Source organism: Calonectris borealis, chromosome 3, assembly GCF_964195595.1.
Source record: "Calonectris borealis chromosome 3, bCalBor7.hap1.2, whole genome shotgun sequence".
Lineage (NCBI taxonomy): Eukaryota > Metazoa > Chordata > Aves > Procellariiformes > Procellariidae > Calonectris > Calonectris borealis.
The window spans coordinates 7038005-7059682 of NC_134314.1; the positions used below are offsets into that span (position 1 = coordinate 7038005).

At 42.4% G+C, this 21678-nt stretch overlaps 1 protein-coding gene across 1 annotated transcript in view; it reads right to left on the reverse strand.

Annotated features, from left to right (window-relative positions):
- The window catches only part of ADGRF5 (adhesion G protein-coupled receptor F5), a 48570-nt gene that overhangs the window by 6395 nt on the left and 20497 nt on the right, over positions 1-21678 (reverse strand). Inside the window, exons 4-20 of the mRNA XM_075144928.1 lie at positions 20707-20767; positions 19364-19534; positions 17863-18042; positions 15230-15357; positions 14705-14763; positions 13879-14021; positions 12868-13080; positions 11336-11569; positions 9742-9906; positions 9388-9606; positions 8908-9126; positions 7572-7724; positions 6121-6317; positions 4965-5144; positions 2163-3527; positions 1166-1207; positions 1003-1062 (exon numbers count right to left, since the gene is read on the reverse strand). Coding sequence (XP_075001029.1) covers positions 1003-1062; positions 1166-1207; positions 2163-3527; positions 4965-5144; positions 6121-6317; positions 7572-7724; positions 8908-9126; positions 9388-9606; positions 9742-9906; positions 11336-11569; positions 12868-13080; positions 13879-14021; positions 14705-14763; positions 15230-15357; positions 17863-18042; positions 19364-19534; positions 20707-20767 — 3789 coding nt within the window. The remainder of the gene's footprint in view (positions 1-1002; positions 1063-1165; positions 1208-2162; positions 3528-4964; positions 5145-6120; positions 6318-7571; positions 7725-8907; positions 9127-9387; positions 9607-9741; positions 9907-11335; positions 11570-12867; positions 13081-13878; positions 14022-14704; positions 14764-15229; positions 15358-17862; positions 18043-19363; positions 19535-20706; positions 20768-21678) is intronic.

The window sequence follows — 21678 nt, forward strand, 5'->3', positions numbered from 1 at the left end:
TGGACTAGATGATCTTTGGATAGTCCTAACCTCAACAGTTCCATGATTCTGTGACATCTCTGTTCAGCAGGAACACTGCCCGTATTTCTGTCCTGATTGTATTCCTCAGCAGTCATTTTCCTGAGACACTGTGCAAACTTGTTTTTTTTTTTTTAAAAGTGGCAGTGGAACTGGTTTCTCCCTTTAATGTGCATGCCTATCCTGAGCAGAGGCATTTCCAGACACCCATTCAAGCTATGCTTCAATGCAGGGAGGAGTGCAAGAGTTATTGGGCCAGAGGAAGTCTCTGCTAATGGAAGAGAAGCCTTCCAGGATCTTCCTTAAGGATCCAGTCCCTCTTTGCAATATTATTTCTTTTTTTTTAGGTACTGAGTGTTTTGGGTTAAATGCAGGAATTTGCTGGGTATAGAACTCAAGTCTCTCCTGTTCTAGGAGTGTGTCCAGGACACTTAGTTCCAGTACCACATTCATTTATGTTCTATCTTTTGCTCATCGGAATCTGAGTCTTTGCAACACATAGACATGATTTTGACAGAAAATTCATACTTCCTCCCATTTTCTTCAACATAAAGTGGAGGCTGACCTGTCTCCTTGTCTCATGAGTTCAAGTCGCAATATCTCCATCCTTTCCTGCTCAAAGCTAAAGGACATCTTCCCCAAGAAGTTCCCTTTGCCTTTCTCTTAGGTTGTGAATAAATAATGGTGCCACTGGAATTTTCTGTTTTCTAACTTAAAGTTTCAGTTACATTTTGTGGTTTATTTCTTGTGGAATTTAGAGCAAATGTCCACCAACCTCCTTCTCATTTTTTACAAATTATAGGTGAAATAATGAACTTTGAAAAAGGGGGTATATTCATATTTATGTTGTTAGTGTCTTCTCTTTCTCTGATTAGTTTTGATAAATAATGCAGAATATAAAGCGCATTTGACTTAAAAGACTCTTGGAGAATGTTAGACTATTCAGCAGTAACTTTGAAATAATTCTTAGATCAAGGATCTAACCTTTGTTTGCTGCGAACTCCATTTGGACATTGAATTCCTCTTCAGCAGGGCTTCTCGTATCTATTTGTTCAAAAAAAAATAAAAATCAATCAGTAAATACAGCAATTATGTTGAAATTCCAACAGTATTTTCACATAATATAAGCAATAGTTTGAATTCTTACCTTCTTGTCCCAGAGAGTCCCAAACACAAAAATGAATAATCCCTAGGAGACAGATAATTACATGCAGTTTGATGAAACCAACCTTTTAATTGCAGTACCTCATAATTATCTCAAACATTGTCCATGTTTGCTATTTAAACTCTGAACTCTTTGATAGAGGGCATTTTTCTGATTGCATCTCCCATAATGGACTGCTGATGTGGTAGGAGTTCTCCAGGCCTGGCCTACTTAAACTGTGTGTATATCTGATCTACAAAAGTGACACAGATAGTTTGCTAGCACTAAACATATTTGGAAGAATGGACCTTTGTCTATGGAAGACATACCCTGCCTGTGCTCCCCAGATAAGCTAGCAGGTTCACAATATAAAAGGCAAGTGAGTTTCGTCTGAAGCATTCAATTTTGAGGCCATTCGTAAGAAACACACGATACACAATTATTGTGTCCTTAAGAAATCCCATTGTATTGGGATCCTACTGGCCACCTAAATATGTTGTTGTAAAAATCATACTAACTGAAAACTCTCGATATATCATCTGTATTTTGGTCAGTTCTTCTCTTTATTATTAGTACTACTCAGCTGTTCTTGGTGACTTTCATGTTGTTTATACTCCCCCATTACTTGAACCCACAGGAGAATAATATGATGCCTCCAGAGGCACTGTAAATGAGACCAGATGTGCTGAAGCTTGCCCAACTGAACATAATAGGGCTATTTTCCTGATGCTCAGGAATGAAGTTCTTCCCAAAGCTACTGGCAAAGTTGGAAGTTATCTTTATGTCAGCTTTATCTATAAGGCACATCTGTTAAGGCAGCTGAGAATACGAAATACTGCTGAATTCCTGGAATGGGTTTCCCAAAGAGCCCTTTGGGAATAAGGATCTGTAAGGCAACCCTGAGCTTTCCCAAGCTGTTTTTATTCCCCCTCCCTGCAAGAATGTCACTAGACGTTAAATGGTCATAGAGGAAACAAAACCATACAGATGTGTAACTCACCTGCAACGCATTGAGCAGATCAAAGAGGATGTGGAAAGCTCGATGGCTCTTTTCGATGATAACGGCAATGCCAAATCCCCAGGTGAGGCCTAACAGCGGCGTCAAGATGGCCACACTTTTGCCGATTTGAAACAAAGAGTTCCTCTCCTGCCTGTTTGACCTGTCCCCAATAGTTGGCCTGAGTATTTTTATTATAACAACTGCGGTGATGAACAAATTCATGGCCACAATGATCAGGGCAGGTATGACGAAGGCCAAGAGAGCTTTGCTGTCCTTCCAGTTGAGCCAGCACTTATCCTTTGTGGTGTAATTGTTCCTTGGCAGTGTGACAGCGATGGTGATGACTGCAATGACAAAGGGGCACCCATATCCCAGACAGAATGCCACTGCTTTCTGAGCAGTCTTGCTTGTGTTATGTAAGATGAAGACCAGTCTGTAGAAAAGAATGAGGCCCAGGCTGAGCATCCAGAAAAAGACACACAGGTAGAATAAATGGGTGAAGAAGGTGGCCACAAAACAGATACCTCTGCTTATCTGTTGGTTTTGGTCATTGATGGAGGCAGTGACAATGAACCAAATGTCAGCAATCAGGAGTGATGTAGCTATGTTGAATATACAGACATGGCGCATATAGGAGGTTGTGTTGTTTGTCACGTATTTCCAGACTAAGGATTCAATTATAATGCAGGCTACCAAACTCAGGATTGAAATGGCCAGGCCAATGTAGGTAATATAATCTTCAAAGATTCCCTGGGGGGGTATATCAGGTGACATCAGAATGGAGAACGGTGTCGAGTGATTGCAGGAGCAAATGACATAATCTTCTACCTCTGTGGGTGTGCAACCATGAGTATCCCAGCCCCCTCTACCTTTGTCGAGCATGAAGTTCCAAAAGACACACTGGGGCATCTTTAGAGACGAGTTTTCCTTTGTAAAGGTCATATTAATATAGAACGTCTGGTTTCTGTTGCTGCTCACAGTTGTTATCAGTAAGCCGTTCACATACTCAGACTCATTCCGGGGCAAAATATGTCCAAGTTTTGAGTACATCACACTGACAATGGTTGAATTTTGGAGAGTCTGAATTTCAGTTTCACCGATAAGCACATTAACTGTGAGGTTTTCTTTACTGCTGAAGTTCTTATTATAATTTGTGCTGCTATTTTCTGTGACAACCATACCTTGAAGCTGAAGGGTTTTTACAGAGACAGGAGGAATGGTATTATTAACTGGTTGGAGGTGCAGGGAAAAATTTTCTACTGAACGCAGTAACAAAGAACTTTTGGGTATCTCATTTTTATTCAGGTCTTCCCAAGCTTCAGTTGTGGAATCAGCAACAATAAAGTCCACTGTGGAGAGGAAATTCTGGAACAACAACAGAATAATGCTGTTACTGAAATCCCATACAAATCATTGTTGTTTCTGATGGTAATTTCTGTGTGGTCGTAGAATTGCCTTTTGAAAAAGCCCAGCATTTTCTTATTTTGCTCAATCCATGTGAAACCTTCAGTTGTTAACCCTCTGCATGCTCTATTTTCAAGTTAAGTTTTCCAAAAGTGGAGCTGCGTGGCTTTTTTTTACATAATACTTAGTATTTTTTCTTCTCTCTCCTTTCCCTTCTTTCTCAGCCTTTGTGCTCTCTTTGATTTTTTGCTTTCTCTCATGTAGGGTTCTCCAACTACAAAATATCAAGTCTCTTTGCACTTTTCTGCTCAGAAGAGCAGTGCTTTTCCTCTGTACCTCAAAATCAAGGTTTCCAAGTATTCCTAAGATACGTTTTGCCATTCATTTGCTGTAGCATCTAACTGATTTTCCTTGCTTGATCCATATCCTAATTTCAACACTTTTTTCTGTTTCTGCTCCTACTCATAAAATCATAGAATTACAGAATGGTTTTGACCCTTAAAGATCATCCAGTCCAACCCCCCCTGCCATGGGCAGGGACTTCCAACCTGACCTTGAACACTTCCAGTGATGGAACATCCACCACTTCTCTGGGCAACCTGTTCCAGTGTCTCACCATCCTCATCTTAAAGAATTTCGTCCTTATGTCCAATCTAAATCTGCCCTCCTTCAGTTTAAAACCATTGCCCCTTGTCCTGCCACTACAGGCTCTGGTAAAAAAGTCTTTCTGTGTCTTTCTTATAAGCCCCCTTTAAGTATTGAAAGGCTGCAATAAGGTCTCCCTGGAGTCTTCTCTTCTCCAGGCTGAACAACTCCAACTCTCTCAGCCTTTCCTCATAGGAGAGGTGTTCAGTCCTCTGTCCATTTTTGTGGCCCTCCTCTGGACCTGCTCTAACAGGTCCATGTCTGTCTTGTGCTGGGGACTCCAAAGCTAAATGCAGTACTCCAGGTGGGGTCTCACAAAAGCAGAGTAGAGCAGGAGAATCACCTCCCTTGACCTGCCGGCCACGCTTCTTGTTATGCAGTCCAGGATACAACTGGCTTTCTAGGCTGCAAGCGCACATTGCTGGCTCATATCCAATTTTTCATCCATCATTCCTTGTCCTTTCCTCTAATGCTAGAGACATTTATGGGTCCCTAGAAGATTTCTAGTTGCTAAGCATACAGCAGTCTCTCTTTCATGCATAGGCTCCTTGTCTCCATCATTTTGACTTTTCATAAACTCTTCTGTATCTTTGCTACCATTTCATCTTTGCTGTCATTTCATCTCATTCCCTTAATACTTTCCTGTTCTTGACCCTAACTAACTGTGAAATGTCTTCAGGGAGAATGTCATCCTTCTGACAAAAGGGGCCAAAGGGCTTGATAAGTATAGGTAAGACTTAAAAAAAACCTTACTTGAATAGTGAGCTCCTCTGCATCTGCTGGGATAGTGGAGATCATATCCAGGATGGTAATGATTGCGCCTAGGTTTGCAGCAGAATTGTTTATTTTGCTTTGCTGCTTTACTGTCTCTTTCTTAAGCTTTGCAAGGTAGTTAGGTAGGTTTGCTATTGCCTCAGGACTGTTGACCAAGGACTGGAACAGAAGATAACAGTACATCACATGTGTGCAATTTGCCTGGAGCTTGATCCTCCTTCATAATGGCTACCCCTATACTGGTAAAATAAACAGAGCCAGGGTCATTCTAGACATGCTGGTAGGGTTCAACGCTCTGACCTTCCAGAACAGGGTATCCTAACTGCCTATTGAGAGTGGTCTCTTATCTGTGCTAACTCGCAGAATGCTCCTGGAAATTTCAGGGGAGAAAATAGTTGGCCTGGGCCCAAACCATATGAGGGAGCAATCTAGCAAGTTAAGAAAATACATAATTGAGTAGCTGTACCTCTGTCTGGGATCTTGCTGTGCCTAATTGACTAAAATAAACGTAGTAAGTATTTGATGAAAGCAAGATAATTGTTCTCATCTAAGCACACTGAGAGAAGGGTGACTCTGGATGGTTTGTAGAAGTGAAGAGCACTATGATAGGATACCTTGGCTGAAAACCGAGGCCCAGCACCTACCTGTGAAGGGTGGTGGCTGAGGGGTCATGCTAAACAGGGCCTGGGTCTGAGATTGGGCAGTGGCCCAGGGCTGTCTCTACTGCATCGCTGTTAGTGTACTCTCTAGCGTGCTTTGGGATTGTGCCAACTAGCGTTCACCAAGGCAATGCCCGAACATGGTTCAGGGAACACCCCAGGCTAGCAACTGCTCCTGCTGGACACTAGGAATAAGGTCACCTCATCTGGGGGAGAGAGTGTTCATGTGTGTGGATGTTAGCCGTGCAGTGCCGCATGACCTCTGGGCCGGAGAAGGGGACCTAGCCTCTTTCACTGTCTTGTGTAGATATAGCCAATCATTCTTTATATCTTTTAAAAGATAGTTTTAATTAAATATTTGATTTTTTAATGCTTCATATATTTTAGATTGTTAAGCAAAAAATCACCCAACAAAAAGTTTTGCTCTCTCCTACCCCCGCCCCTACCCCAACCTCTAGAAAACTCATAAATGTTACCTCAGCATCGGTCAGCAGGTTGTTTATTGCTACAGACAGGCAGTCATCCTCTTCAAGGTTCCATGATTTGTCGGAGCACCTGTACATTTCATTGCCTCGCGTAAAATCAACTGTTTCATTTGACTGACGGCATGGCTTTCTTAATGTGGACCCTTCTTTTCCAACGCCAAAATTGCCTGAGCAGGAAACTTCCTTCTCTGTATTGAGAAAAAGACATAGAAGTAGAAAACTGAGAAGCAGGGAGATGAATAATTTATCCCCATCAAACCTGTGACCTCCTGAAGTTCAGAGGTCTTTAAATTAGTTAGGATTTCAGCTTGCTCTCTTCATTAATTATGACCTTTCAGGGTGTATATGTCTTGCATTTCCAATTATTTGGAAACATGAAATTAAAAAGGAAATTGAATAAAGGTCCTTGTTTTTGAGTACTGAATCAGATCAACAAACCAATACCCAATGTTTTAGGATTTGTCTGTTAGATTACAGGGTTAGATAGGGGTGGAGTGGGATTATATTGACCACTATGTGAACAGCAATTCACACAAAGTTTATTCTGCTAAGGGACTCAGTGCTGCTGTAGCACTAATAAGAAATGCATTAACACCTTGATATGGAGGCCTCAACACCTTTTTGATGAACAGTGAGTCTTGCTAATTGGCTTTGATTGGGTCAGTCATACCAGTAAGTATCTGCTGATTAAAGTAAATAAAGTGTCTGCATATCTATTGCCTAAGAGAATGAAACCTGGCCAGATTTAGTGATTCAACAGTAGGCACAACTACTGTGGAAAAAACAAAATTTCTGCATTATGAGGATGTCCAACATTTCTTTCTTTCCAATTTAGAATAAGAAGCTGAAATATCCAAACTCCGGTCAGAACTAACTATTAAAACTGGATTTAGCATGTTGAATTCTAATTACCCAGCATTTCCTGCAGAGCTGACTGGAAGCTGGGTCTGCCCAGGTCTCTGCAACACCACATGGAGGTTCCATTCTTGTATTTAAATGGATATGCTCTCCCATAGGCTGACCTTCTGAGCTAGATGACTTCTTCCTGAGGCACAACAACCTTTTATCCTTGCTAGATTGTTGGTGCAAGCTGGGAGCTGCATGACCACATTTCAACACAAGAGACGAAGCTTGGAGGTGCAGGTTGCACCAGAGGAAGTAGAGACAGAAGATGACTGAACTGTAACTGCTTGGGAACATACCGGGGCCACTGTCAAATACAGTGAAGACAAAACATCTTGTCTATTTATTTTTTTAAATTACAGCAAAATTGATATTTTCCTCTGTATTTCAAAATTTCCTGTCAAAAAAGCGGACGAAAATTCTCAGCTAACAAAAACTGCTCCTGTTAGGTGTCACCAGTGATAAATTTGTGCCATCTGATTTAACAGAGATACTGGGATTTCCTATTTAACAGCTTTAAATAGTAACTTTTTTCTTACCAGATATCAGGGACAGTCTTATACTTTCACTGCTGACATTCTGTCCAATGCGATTAGTGAACTTGCAATATGCTGTGAGCTTTTTATCTTTGCTGCATTCTGTTTCTGTGTAATTGCACACGTAGCAAAATGAATTTTCTCTTTTCTTTTTCCCTGTATGGAAGGATTAAGATAGGTTAACACAGATTTGGGGTCAACCAGCTAGCAGACAGCAGAAAGCTTCTGCAAAACTTTCTTTTCTGTGGGTCCTAGAGAAAAAAACTTCCTTTGTGGAGAAACTTCCTTTCTGTATGCTGATGTCTGTCTCTTACTCCCCACTTAATAAATCTTCTGGCAGCTGCTGCATGATCAGGACCTTTTCAATTATTGGTGCATGAGCAAATCCTGCCCAAACCCTCTTTTACTGTGCAGGAACCAAAATTTGCCTTAGAAACCATTTTGGAGAATACTCTTCCTGCTTCTGCTTCTACCACAGGCATTTCTTTTAGGCTAGGATACTTTTTTTGCTGTTCTTATATGGTTCTTTGGAACTCAGGATCTGTACCACACTCCCATTTAGTATGCCTGTGCCTGAGGGTCCCCAACTGCAATCTCTTCCACGATCTTGGCATTTTTCTTAGCAACCGAAGGACTTCACCTGTTTTACACTACAGCCTGTGGTTTTTGCATTCCTGCATGTTTTCTGTGTTAGTTTAGGTGGCTCTTCTTTGCTTTTTTTTCAAATTAACGGTTTTGTAACCCACTTGAAAACTTCTAGTATATAAAAACATGCCAGGGAAGCTGCAGAACTGCCCTAAATTTGAAGACATAGAAGCTTAGGCTTTTCTGCTGTTAAAGATAAGTTACCTCTATCCTTGAAGAAAATAGAATAGTTCTTTGAATTGCATTCTTAATGTGTTATTATACATTTTTCATGAACTAGTAGATCATCTTCTTAAGTAACGTTTCCTTGATACTCAGTTCAAAAAAGTGGCAGAGTGGAAGACAGAAGCAAATAAATGGAGTTCAGCAATTTCTAATCTGAACAATGATGAGGATGCTCACTTCTCACTGCCTGGCAAGGCAAACCAAACAATTAATTTACCTGTTATGTATTTATCACTACAGCAGTGACTTCAGTTGCTCTTCTATTAATCTCAGCCATGCTCCCCAGGCATAGCAACCATCGTAAAAAAAGTCCATTACCCTTTTTTTACACTCTCAGGAGTACTTGTGGGTTGTCATAATAGCAGTAAGTATGAATTCATTACACGGACATAACTGAAAACAGAAAACCCAGGGACGGGGTTGTGACACATAGTGCAACTAGTGATTCTGCAAGTTTATCGTTTCTTACCAACTTGAAATGGATTTTGTTGAATGAAGAATGTAACACTGTAATCTTCCATGGTGTTCGCATCTATGCAGCATTCAAGGGCTTGTTGCACTTTGCACTGTATATCTGCTTCAATGGGGTCTATCAGGATGTTCTGCTTCAGAGGCAAGGAAATAACCTCGATTGTCACATTGGCAGAACTCTCCAAGTACTTCTGGGAGAATGTGCAGAAGTAGGTGCCTGAAAGAAGTGACACAAAAAACATGTCTCAGTCAACAGAAGTGCTCTTCAGCTTTTGCATTGTCATGAGCCCTAATACTGACGAAGTAGAGTGTTGTTGGCAGCATCACGTCTTGTTGTCCTCCAGCAGTTACGATTTAACTCTTTTTTTTATTTACTGTGGCCAGACTTCACAGTGATTTGCAGGGCTAGGGATGCTGTAAATGATGGTGTACAGAGATTTCATTGCCTCTGTAGCCAGCACAAACCAGGTTCACTCACCGTTCCAGTCCTGTGTGGCAGTCTTCACTGTGAGCACAGACGTGGCTTGAGATCTGTTATTTTTGATGCACATCACACAGTCTACGGTTTTTGTGTTATTTCCAGACTGGATTTTCCAACTGATACTGTCATAATTGCTCACATCACTTTTACATGTTAGATTGAATGCATGTCCCTCGGAAACTGATGAGTTTATGCTTGAAGATATCGTTACGTGGGCTGAGACAACACAAGATAAATGTCATATTATTGACAGTCACTTGTTATAATCGTTTGCTTGTAAATGACATGTGCCACGGAGGCCACCTACGCGTTAAAGAGCTGATGGTCTGTTACGTGCTACCCGACTCTTACCTGTCCGGAGGTATGTCACTCTGATGTTTTGACTGCTCCTGGCACCGTGTCCAGTCTGCAGCTCACATGTGTATGTCGTCACTGTACCTGACTTCTCAGGTGGGCATAGTGATTCATTGATGTTGAGCTTGTATTCAGTACAGTTTTCACTGAAACTGGAGACTCCTAGAGAGAAATAAACATTCCTTGAAAGGCTATGGGTGTGAAAAAATACCTGGGCTCCAGAAATCACAAGCAATCACTCTAGCTAAGGAAGATCTTGTGGGTTTGTGTGTAACCTTTGACAGCATGGCACTTTTAACTCATCATTGCTGAAGTCCATTCACATCTTTTACTCTGGCAACACTCACAGTGGTCTTCCAAAGGCTGAAGACGGCTCTCAGCACAGTGCTGGGCACCTACTGCCAGCATCAGTCTGAGAGCACCAACATTGCTTGGATAACTCAGGATAAGCCAAAATGAAGAGTATTCTGGTTCAGCCTAACCTCATTATCTGCAATATTTAGGATGAGTAAGATAAGTAAAACAGGGATAAATACTGCAGATTTTAATGTCATCTTATTCTGGCACAAACATTTGGAGGTACTTGACAGTCATTCAGCTTTAAATCTGAAGAGTGCTGCTTTAGTTACAAGGGGAAAACCCCACTAAAGCTGTCCCATGCTGCAGCTGAAAGTGCATCTGGCACGAGAGCAGAGTTCCCGGCGGAAAGCCTGGCCACAGGGGATCGAGGGCAAAACAGCTGATTACGGTAGGCTAGGATCACCCCTCTCTCTGCAAGCACTGCTGCACACCAGTACCTGTCCTCTGTGGAAATGACTGTGCACAGGAGCTTTGAAGGTTTTCTCTCATTTTGCTGTCCTGCTTTCTGCTAAATTTCATTTATAACAAACGGTTAACAATAAACAGTTAATCCATACCCATAAAATACTAAGAGGGCAATAGGCTGTTTATGACTATGGTTCATAGACATTTATGAGCGTTTCTATTTTGTAACTCTTAGTAACACATTTATTTGGTGCTTTATTAACTCTTTATATCCATATCCTAAGTCTTGTGGGATGCCACTGACCCAGCTGGCATGTGATGTATCACAGCTACAGGTGGAGAGGGAAACTGTGCACTTAGTATTTAGCTATGCTGCAGCTGTTTCAAAGTGCTACACTTGGTGGCCAACTCTCTTGGTTGCCAAATCTCTGTATGTGGCACACAGAAGCTTTTCATACCCCAAGGGTGATTCTGGAGATAGTAGTAGAGATTCATCCTTGCTCTTAAAACTAGACGTTGCAGAAATAAGCTTTTTGGAAAAAGTAAGTATGATGCTGGTCCAGGCAGCTCTTTCCCTCCAGGATGGCACAATTTCAAGCACCAATGTCTGCACAGGGCATGGCGATGCCCAGAATCCCACTGGCACCTGCACAACACATACGCAGTCTGTACCACGCTGTGCATCCATCGTCCTTCCCACACACACCCCTTTGGATCGTACCCTGTATTCATCCTAGGACTTGGCCTTTGGGGTAGCCAATTATGAGGAGATCTTTGAATAACGAACAAACCTGGCAGGTGAAAGACAATCTTTTGTTAATCTTACCTGTAATATTGATTGCTCCATTTACTTTCCAGTCACCAGTAAGTGATGGTAAGTGTCTGTCAATACAACAGGACAGCAGAGGACTGTTTGTCTGCATTTCAGGACTATTGCATGTGACACTGGTGTCGTTTGAGTTTGTAGTGATGGACAGTAAAGAGACTGAGATTGTTTTCGTGGCCTTGTATATCAGCGTGTAAAACTGATTGCTCTTTGTGAAAGCGCAGCTATAGGAACCTGTAAAGCATAGGCAATATCTTAGCATTGAGAACATGTTTTGCTGTTTTTTTCATCTACATTTGGAATTAGAAGCTGGGAGCTACTTCCACACCTAGTTTTCACATCTCCCTGCCCTGCAGTGGCTCTGATACTTGCTAATCAAAATGTACCCTCAGGTCATCTGCAGTATGCTTTCTGCAAAATTCTGGTGTCAAATATATCCAGGTTAGGCAGCTTCAGTGTTGATGGGTACTTGAGAAGAGACCAGTGCTCTGGGACTGAAATACTTAAAATCTGGCTGAGTTGGTGTTTTTGGGGTCTGTATATTGCCCATAGTCCACATGGCAGCAATATGTCATGGTAAGAATGTAGACCGACCATGCAAAAGGTTCCTACACAGAATGGGTGAGAGATAGGTGCCCAGGGTGGACTCCACAAGAGCTGGCACTCTGAGTGTAGGCACGTACGCTGCTCAGAAGGTATTGCCAACGAGAGCAGAGTATTTATCAGCCACTTTTTCTCAGGCACTTGCCCCCTGGATGCAGCCAGGCTTCCTTTTGAAATTGGCAATCAGAGCTCCAAACTTCCTTCCTACTTTAGGTCTGTGGGTTCTCTTTCCCTATTAGGATAGCCAAGTGAGTAGGCCACTTACATAGAAGTGGAGACACCAAGGTTCAGGGCATCTTTAGCACAAAGAAGTTTGGACCCATGACTCCTGCCTTGCGTATGTGTGCCCAAATACCTGGTCACAGTCTACCCTTTTTGAAGTTGAATGTAAAATTCATGGTCCAAAAAGAAGTGAGTGGGAGCTTGAGTCAAAGTTCTGATAATACATGATAATTCCCCTGATAACTCCTCCCAGCAAAATGTCACCAATATACCTGTTCCTGATTTTCAAAAAGCCCTAAACACGAACACATGAAAAACTGTAACTCCGAGATCTGATAAGTTAGGTCATGTTTTCAAAGGGGGCAAGGGCCATCAAGGAGAAATTCAGCCACAGCCTCAAGTTACCACACCAAAAGGGTGGGAAGGCCTTACAGCCATGTAGTCACCGCTGCCTCCTGTGATATGGCAGCGAAGCCTGGCACTGAGAGTACCCAGGCCTGTAGAGTCACTTCAATCAGTTCACACCTTACTGGCAATGCCAGTCGGTACGTAGCTCATTAAAGAAAAAAAAACACAGGAAAATTATGAGGGACAGTATATTTTTCACATTTATTCTAGGAAAATGCAGCCACTGCATTCCTCTTTGCTTTTTATAGAACTAGCCACACTAGCCACACGTCTGCTCTTTTAACGATAGAAAATCTTACCAGAATCCTTCATCGTAATGTTGATAATTTCAAGAATCGACCTTGAGGTTCTCCTTGAAACTTGTCTCTCTATCGAATACCGGAAGCTGGTTGAGATGATCTGATCGAAGTGATACCAGGTCACATTCTCAGATGTTGAATTTATTTCACAAATCAGTCTTACTGTATCCCCTTTAAAAATGTCTACGGGACTCACAGTGAAGTTTGTCTGATCTGGGAAGACAAAGAGCAACATTCTGCATTATTGTAATTTCAGCTCACGCCTATATGATCTCTTTCATCTTGTGGGAATCCTAGGGGCTTCACAACTAATACGCTCTCCGCATCAGCTGCAGGGCACTACCTCTGGTACAAGCTATGCAATTTTCCCACAACATATTCTTCTACTATCTTTGTCAGCCAAAGATCTCAGAAGATTTTATGCAGAGAGCCAGAAATATTATCCCCACCACTACTTTCTAAGTAGATGAACTGGGAGGAGAAGCAACCAGGTTAAAGTGATCCTCTGAGACAGACAGTCCAGCGCTCAGTGCACTGAGAGTACAGCACCTCTGGGGCACTTGATCGAGCAACTGAATTGTAACGCACTGTCCAGCAGCAGCATGGAAAATGTGCCAAGGAAGCCAGGAGGAACCTGTTCTCATGTAAACTGCAAGAGATTTTTGTTCTGTTTGAAGAAGTGGGAAGTGCTGGCAGCTGATATGCTAAAAGCTGTCTCAGTTCTGGAGGTGAACTTCAAGGTATTCGATCTCTCTCCCATGGAGAGACTGCATCAGGGTTCAGTGGAGTAGCTGGAAGGATTTGGTTTTCCGTGGGAGGTACTGCGTTCATGGTGGTCTCATGTAAGTCCTAAGCTTTGGTGGCACAGGATGAAACGAAACAGCCAGAGAAAGAAAGGGTTTTTTGAAGGTCCAGTACCAAATAATCAACAGTATTAGGCAGCTACATGGTTCAGGCTAGAAATATTAAAGTAAATGTTGAAGGAAAATACTGAGAGAGCTTTAAACTTACTGGTTATTTCTGTTGTGAAGGTAGCTTGGTTCAGCCGGTACAATGCATCTAGAAATTGTGGTACAATTTTGTTGGAATTTGCTATCTGATCGAAGCTTGCTGCTCCTGCTTTTACTTCGTAGTTCACAAAAACACTTCCAGGCCTAAACAGATACAAGAATGAGAGAAGCACCAGAATTAAATACCCTTGCATATTAGTGGTTTTCTATGTTGTGGTGACCCATCTTGCATGGCTAGGAAGGCTTCACAGGGCTCACCTGTGAAGGCTTCTGTTGTGACTCAAGACTTGCTCTGGTATACAAGAAGGTTGTGCTACAGCTCTTCCGAAAGTAAGAACACCTTTATGTGACATCTCCTTCCTCTGCTGCCTATTTCTAATAAATTTCCCTTAGAAAACCTGAAATACAGCTGCATTTAAATATGTGTGGACTTAAGTCTCTTTTATCCAGATCCAATGTTATATCCGGAGTCAATGTACTAATTCATCTTCCTGATGACCTAGGAAATGATGTTAGGTTTACTCGCATCCTTTTCCCCTTTTGGGTGGAATTCAGTCTTTCCCACAAAAGGCTTTGATCCAGATGGAGAATGATTATGTTTCTTGGACTTTTGCACAGTAGTGAATTTTACCTGCAATCTTACTTCCATGCTAATAGTTGGGCTTTCCTTTGCAGCTATACTGTATATACAGTATATACATATTCAGTATGTATATACTGGGCATGGGTTCTAGCCGAAGTGAATGTAGTCTTTGCTGACCGGTGTCTCCCTGAGACTGGACAGAAAGATTTATGTCTTCCAGGAAAAAATGAAATTACTTACTTACCTGAAACCAGTTACTGTTGCTGATACAAAGCCTGGTAAACATCTGTAGCTAGCATTAAACTGTAAACAAAGACATAATACGTGACATAAGATCTCTGTATATTACTCTAGCGTGCTTAAAATAGGAAACTCTCCATTGAACACTGATGTAAGTAAGGGCCTGTAGCACATCTGATAGAACAGGCCTGGTGCTCTCCCCACTGAAATGGGATAAACCTATGTTGATGGTTTCATTCTACATGTGCTCATGTGGATTTAAGCTGGAACCAATGATATGATTTTTTTTTCATGCTTTTGATGCAAAAGATTCCTAAATACTTCCCTGTTGGCCAGCATATTAAAATGAATGGGAATATTGTCATTGTCTTTCAATGGAGGTCAGCTTTGGCCCACTTCGTAGCTACCACTGCTGCATACTTCACAGCTCCCCACAGAGACAGTGAGAGTGCACCCTATCTCCCAGACACTTTCCCTCTATTTCTTAGAGGGCTTTCGACCTTCAGAGATGGAAAACTAAAGTCATTACCGCTTTTTCAAGGTCAGCTTTGTATTTTTTGTATAATTCAGAAGAAGAATTCCTAAGATCCTCTGGAAAGTCTGTGTCGAGTCTGACTGACATATTCATTACAATGGGCTCTCCCATACCACATGAGTCTGTAAGGAAAATATAAAAATAAATGTAAAAATAATCAAAAGCAATGCTTACAAAATTATTTCTTAGCTTTTTCTTCTAACTTAATCATAGAATCTTAGAATCATATAATGGTTTGGGTTGGAAGGGACCTTTAAAGATCATCCAGTACAACCCCCCTGCCATGGGCAGGGACTTCCAACCTGACCTTGAACACCTCCAGTGATGGGACACCCACAACTTCTCTGGGCAACCTGGGTGTCTCACCACCCTATTGGTAAAGAATTTTTTCCTTATGTTCAATCTAAATCTACCCTCCTTCACTTTAAAAACGGTTGGCTCTTGTCCTGCCACTACAGGCTGTGGTAAAAAAGTCTTTCTCTGTCTTTCTTATAAGCCCCCTTTAAGAATTGAAAAGCCGCAAAAAGGTTTCTCCAGAGCCTTCTCTTCTCCAGGCTGAACAACCCGAACTCTCTCAGCCTTTCCTCATAGGAGAGGTGTTCCAGCCTTCTGATCATTCTCGTGGCCCTCCTCAGGACTCACTCAAGCAGGTCCATGTCTGTCTTGTGCTGGGGACCCCAGAGCTGGACACAATACTCCAGATGGGGTCTCACGAGAGTGGAGTATAGGGACAGAATCACCTCTCTCAACCTGCTGGCCACGTTTCTTGTTATGCAGCCCAGGATATGGTTGGCTTTCTGAACTGCAAGTGCACATTGCCAGCTCATGTCCATTTTTCATCCACTAGTATCTCCAAGTCCTTCTCCACAGGGCTGCTCCCAATCCCTTCACCCCCCCAGGTCTGTATTGATACTGGGGATTGCCCTGACTCAGGTGCAGGACCTTGCACTTGGCCTTGTTGAACTTCATGAGGTTCGCACAGGCCCACTCCTTGAGCAGTCCAGGTCCCTCTGGATGACATCCCTTCCCTCTAGTGAATCAAGTGCACCACTCAGCTTGGTGTCATCTGCAAACTTACTGAGGGAGCACTCAACCCACTGTCTATGTCATTGATGAAGGTATTAAATAGTACAGATCCTTGAGGACATCACTTCTTACTGGCTTCCACTTGGATGTTGAGCCATTGACTATAACTCTGTGGATGTGGCCATCCAACCAGTTCTTTATCCATTTAACAGTCCATCTGTCAAACACATATCTCGCCAGTTTAGCAGCAAGAATGTTGTGGGGGCTCGTATCAAAGGCCTTACAGAAGTCTAGGTAGATGACATCTGTAGCTCTTCCCTTGTCCACTGATGCAGTCACGCCATCCTATAAGACCACTAGATTAGTCAGGCACAAGTTGCCCTTGGTGAAGCCATCCTAATCCTAAATCAAAATCTTACAACTTGCCAAGATTCATCTGTATAATAGGAAAGTTGGGATTCTCCTAATTTTATATATCTAATTTAGATGCTTGGCATCTGTTAGATATCTAGACTTCCTCTCCAGTTGATGCAAAGCTGTAGACACCTTCAAAAGGTGATGCATTTAGAAGGTGATAGACAGCTTTACTACAATGGTTGAATTACTACACTACTCCAGTTATAGTTTGGATGAATAACTTTGGTCAGATACTTAACTTTTACATAGTGAAAGTTACACAGGATGAATCTCCACCTATGTTTCACTGAAATGAATGGAAATATCCGCAATGACTTTGGGAGGTAATATTCTGGGTGATGGCCCATAAATGGGCACAAAAGAACATAAAATGCTTAGAGAGATACTGGGTCCATTTAAGGACACCGCGCGGTGGAGGAGCATTGTACCCAGTGGCCTGGACTTGTAAGGGGTGTGGGACTTCCACATGGAAGAGATACTAGCTCTAGTATTGAAAATAGTATAGCAGTATTGATATGGGGCTGCCCTGTGATAAAAACGTTGCCTCTAAGCAGAGTTGATTAGAACGAACATGCTGACAGCACTGGACTGCTTCCAGCTCTAGGGCTGCCTCTGGGTATCTCTGCATGCTGCTCCATCTCAAATCAGAGGCAGAGCCTCCTGGGGGTTTGTCTCGGATTGCAGAGACAACAGGTAGTGCTCCAGCCAGTGCTGCCAAGCCTAAGTGTCCAGTCATCAGTTAGGTTCCTAAAAATTCATGGGCATGAAAAGTCATGAGAGTCATGAAATAAAACCAAAGATACATGCTGGGGTTTTTTGTTCCTTCTCTTCTCTTGAGCACTATGGCTCACTTTGGTCACATTTGTAAGTTCCTCTGTTACAAATATGATGAGATGAAACTTTCTTTGCTTAGCAGAAGCTGAAAGTCCCAAAGAAACATGTCAGTGATTCGGGGAGCTGGAGCTCCAATATGGCACTAAATATCTGCAAGTACTTGGGTCAAGGTGGACCCACATCACAAAGAGAAGAGCTCTAGACCATCTCTACAGACTTTCTACATTCATAGGCTACATGATAGCCAGCTCAGTCCTGACGTGCTGCTTTATCGCACCTTGAACACTATTCCATCTTCTAACCAGTATATGACTTGTACAATGATGAAGTGCAGCCCTGTTTCTCCTTACCTTCAGTCTGAGGCTCACAGTAAGGCCCGTAGAAAGGCATTTCCTTCATGTAGCCACAGGGCAGGTCAGGTGCTGGGCTGACAGAAGGGCAGGTTATCAAGTCACTGCACACCGCACTTGGCCAGGCATATCCCTTTTCACAAGAACAACAGCTATTGTTCTCACCACCGGGCAGACAGACTAGTGTCAGACAGACAGAGAAATACTATGAGAATGGTAAACGGGACATAATGTATCGCATGACATGTATTTACCCTGCTGTATCTTTATGCCAGTGATCTCAACTAAATCTTTCTCTTCTTATGAGTTCACTTGAATGATGCAAATATGATGATCTGACGCCTTGCAAATCTTACTATACTAATTATAAATGACTAACCAGAAATGGGAACCAGACTGGTACATGGGCAAGTCTGATCAATTACTATTAAGTAATTGAATGGAGATGTGAAGCCTGATCCTAAAAATTTGTCTGGTATTTTGGCCAGGGTCCTATAATAGTTTTCAGATTGGATATTTCTATATCGCCTGGGCTGAAAGCAAATGTATAGGCTTTTAAAGATTGTAAGAGCATGTAATAGTCATTCAAAGTCCTGGTGGCTAGTGAGATGCTGTGTCGTTCTGACTGTATCCTGACAGATGTTGCATGAAAGAAGGTGACATTATCACAAAGTGCTTTAAAGACAAATATTCCCTCTAATAAAAAAAACAAACCAAAACACTTCACTGTAAGTTTTTCTGCTCTTAATATACCATTGGCAAGGTAAGGTATTAACAAAGTGATTTTCGCACATCGCATGTGACCCTGAAGGCCTTTGAAAGATCCATTTGCATGTTGTTTTGAGAACCGATGAACGCTTCCTTTCACTGCTTTATGGGTCTGCAATAAGAAGGTACCAAATCTCCACCTCTACTGTTGTAAATGCTTGGTGTGTTTATATATCCTCTGCTGCATTAGTTACTTGGATGTGATGTTGCACAACCACAACTCATGTAATAAAACCTGTCTTCCCCTGTAAGAATACGTTTAGTGAGTTATATCAGGAAAAGACTGCGTCTCACGCAGCCTGTCTCCGTCAGGGTCAGAGTACCGCCTCTGACAGCGATTTACGTTCCAAATGCAAGTGGAGGGAAGTAAACAGTCTGATAACCGCAGTCACAGCTTCCTGAAACTTGAAAGTACTCAGACTGCTTGTTAGTCAAACTGGAGCAAAATCCTTTGGCTCAGGCTTCCTCTGGCTTTGTCCCTTCCTTAGGAAAAGAAAAGCATTCAGGGCTATTCCTAATGCCAACATTATATAAAGAGGAGTGGTGGGATGCAGATAACAAACCATGCCGTTGTGTGCTAGAGCTTCAGTCTTGTTGGGTCTTTCAGTAGGTCTCTTTCAGAGAGAGTTCAGTTTTGCTGATTTCTAAGCATGATGGATGGTAAAACTGGGAGAGATCAAATACTGGTAAAACCCCACATCACCCAGAATATAAAAAAAAATAACCAACCTACCTGTTGTTATGTTGATGTTTGAAACTGTCATTTCTACATTTGAAATATTTGTTGAAACTGGAAGATTAAGGTTTTTGAAATAGTCTTTGATTGGCTCCAGAAAAGATGAATCCATAAGGCTTACTTCAATGTCAATGGTGTATTCCAGAGGGGGAAGGTCAAAAAAAAGCACTGAAAGAGAAATAGCATGAGACTACATGTGTGAGGGTAAATCATAAATTGATGGCTACCCTTTTGGCATTTGGGCTTTTTGTTGCTATTTAATGGTAGCTTAGTGTGGCATTCTGATTAGGAGATCTTGCTTCCTACTCAGCAGATATTCTGTATGTGTTTTACCTGCTGCTTGTCTGACAAAAGCCAGATTTCTTTGGTCTCAGAGCAATAGGAAGCTGATATAAATGGCATGATATATACAGAGAAAAGCTGTCTCATCCCTTCTCTCCTTCGACTCAGCAAGTGGATGGGTTGTCAACCATAGCCATGCAGGATTACCTTGTCACCCTGTCCTGCTAAGAAGCTCGGGTTTTTTTCTACACCATGTATTTCATCTTGCATAGAAGCTCTGCTCATCTATGTCAATCTCTGACCAGAAAAAAATTTCCACCTCTTTTGTTTGTGCCTTTACTACTGTACTGGTTTGGGCCAGTACTGGAGTTGAATTTCTTCATAGTAGTTTGTATGGGGCTATGTTTTGGATTTGTGCTGAAAACAGTGTTGATAACATAACATTTCATTTATTGCTGAACAGTGCTTACACAGCATCAAGACTTTCTCTTTTTCCCACTCTGTCCCCCCAGCAAGTAGGATGGGGGGCACAAGAAGCTGGAAGGGGACACAGCTGGGACAGCTGACCCCAACTGACCAATATGATGTCACACACCATATGACCTGGATCGTGACATCCACACTGTATACTGTCACGCTCAGCAATAAAAGTTGGGGGAAGAAGCAGCGAGGGGGACATTCGGAGTGATGGCGTTTGTCTTCGCAATTAACTGTTACGCGTGATGGAGCCCTGCTTTCCTGGAGATGGCTGAACACCTGCCTGCCGATGGGAAACAGTGAATGAATTCCTTAATTTACTTTGCTTACGTGCGCAGCTTTTGCTTTCCCTATTAACTGTCTTTATCTCAACCCACGAGTTTTCTCACTTTTACCCTTCTGATAAAGGGGGAGTGAGCGAACGGCTGTGTGGTGCTTAGCTGCCAGCTGCAGTTAAACCACAACAACTACCTCCCCCTTGATGATCGCAGTTCAGTACCTCAAGAGATGCTGTCCCCAGTGGCGATTTCACCCTTAGCTTACTAGAAACCTGCTCTGTTACCATATGTTTGTGTACGTACTGTTTTGCTTCTGCCTTTCCATCTCTGACTGGAAGCTTTCCTCTCCTAGTGCACTGTCACCCTGTGGAAAGAGAATGAAGCTGTGTGAAGAAACAAAGTGAAGCTTTAGCTGCTGTTGTTGGCATGAAAGAATTAGTGAAGAAAATACCGGCATAGATAATTTTTTTCTCTCCACCAATCTTTGCCCTCCTTTTCCTTTTTCAACAGAATATTTATATCTTCCAGGCAGGGAAATGTTAAACACCAGCTGAGGAATGTATTGAGTTCGTGGGTGTCTCTCTGCATACCTCTGCAAGGCAGTTGTCTCATTTTAGCAGAAATTCTGTGTCTGAGCCGCAAATTGGCTATGGGGCTGACACAGTGCTCTCAGTCCTGGGCCAGCCTTGCAAACTGCTTGGGAGACCTGGCCACTCAGCCTTTGAATCCAGAAAGTGGACTCATATTACCCTTTGCTTTCCTCTTCGCTCTGAGCTTCCAGCAAAGCCAACCCGAGCAGGAGTAGACAGGGGATTGAAATGTCTTGGCTCCGGCTCAGCTGTCAGGTCAGCTATTTTGTGGGCCATCAGTAGCACACAGTTGACCAGGGCAGTGGTGGCACAATTTCAGTATGACTGGGTTCACGCAGCGTGCAGCCAAGTGAGATGCAGACCATCTTTTTTTTTTAATCATGCTCTAAAAATACATTGGCACCACAGTTAGCAAGAAAGGCTAAAGAACAAGCAAAGACGCAGGCAGGAAATTTGCAGCTTTGCCAGTTTCTTGAGTCCTACTGAAATCTTTATTTACAGAAAGGGTGAATAGCTTGGCAACTCTTAAGTCATCTCTTTACATAAAGGAACCATCTGGTTGTGATTAGAGCTGGGCTTCATATCGCAGCTGTGCTGGCAGTGAAGATCCCAAGGTGCATTGGCATTTTTGCACTGCTAGGGGTACTACCTTTCACCTTAGAAATTAGCTGCAAAAGTTACAGAA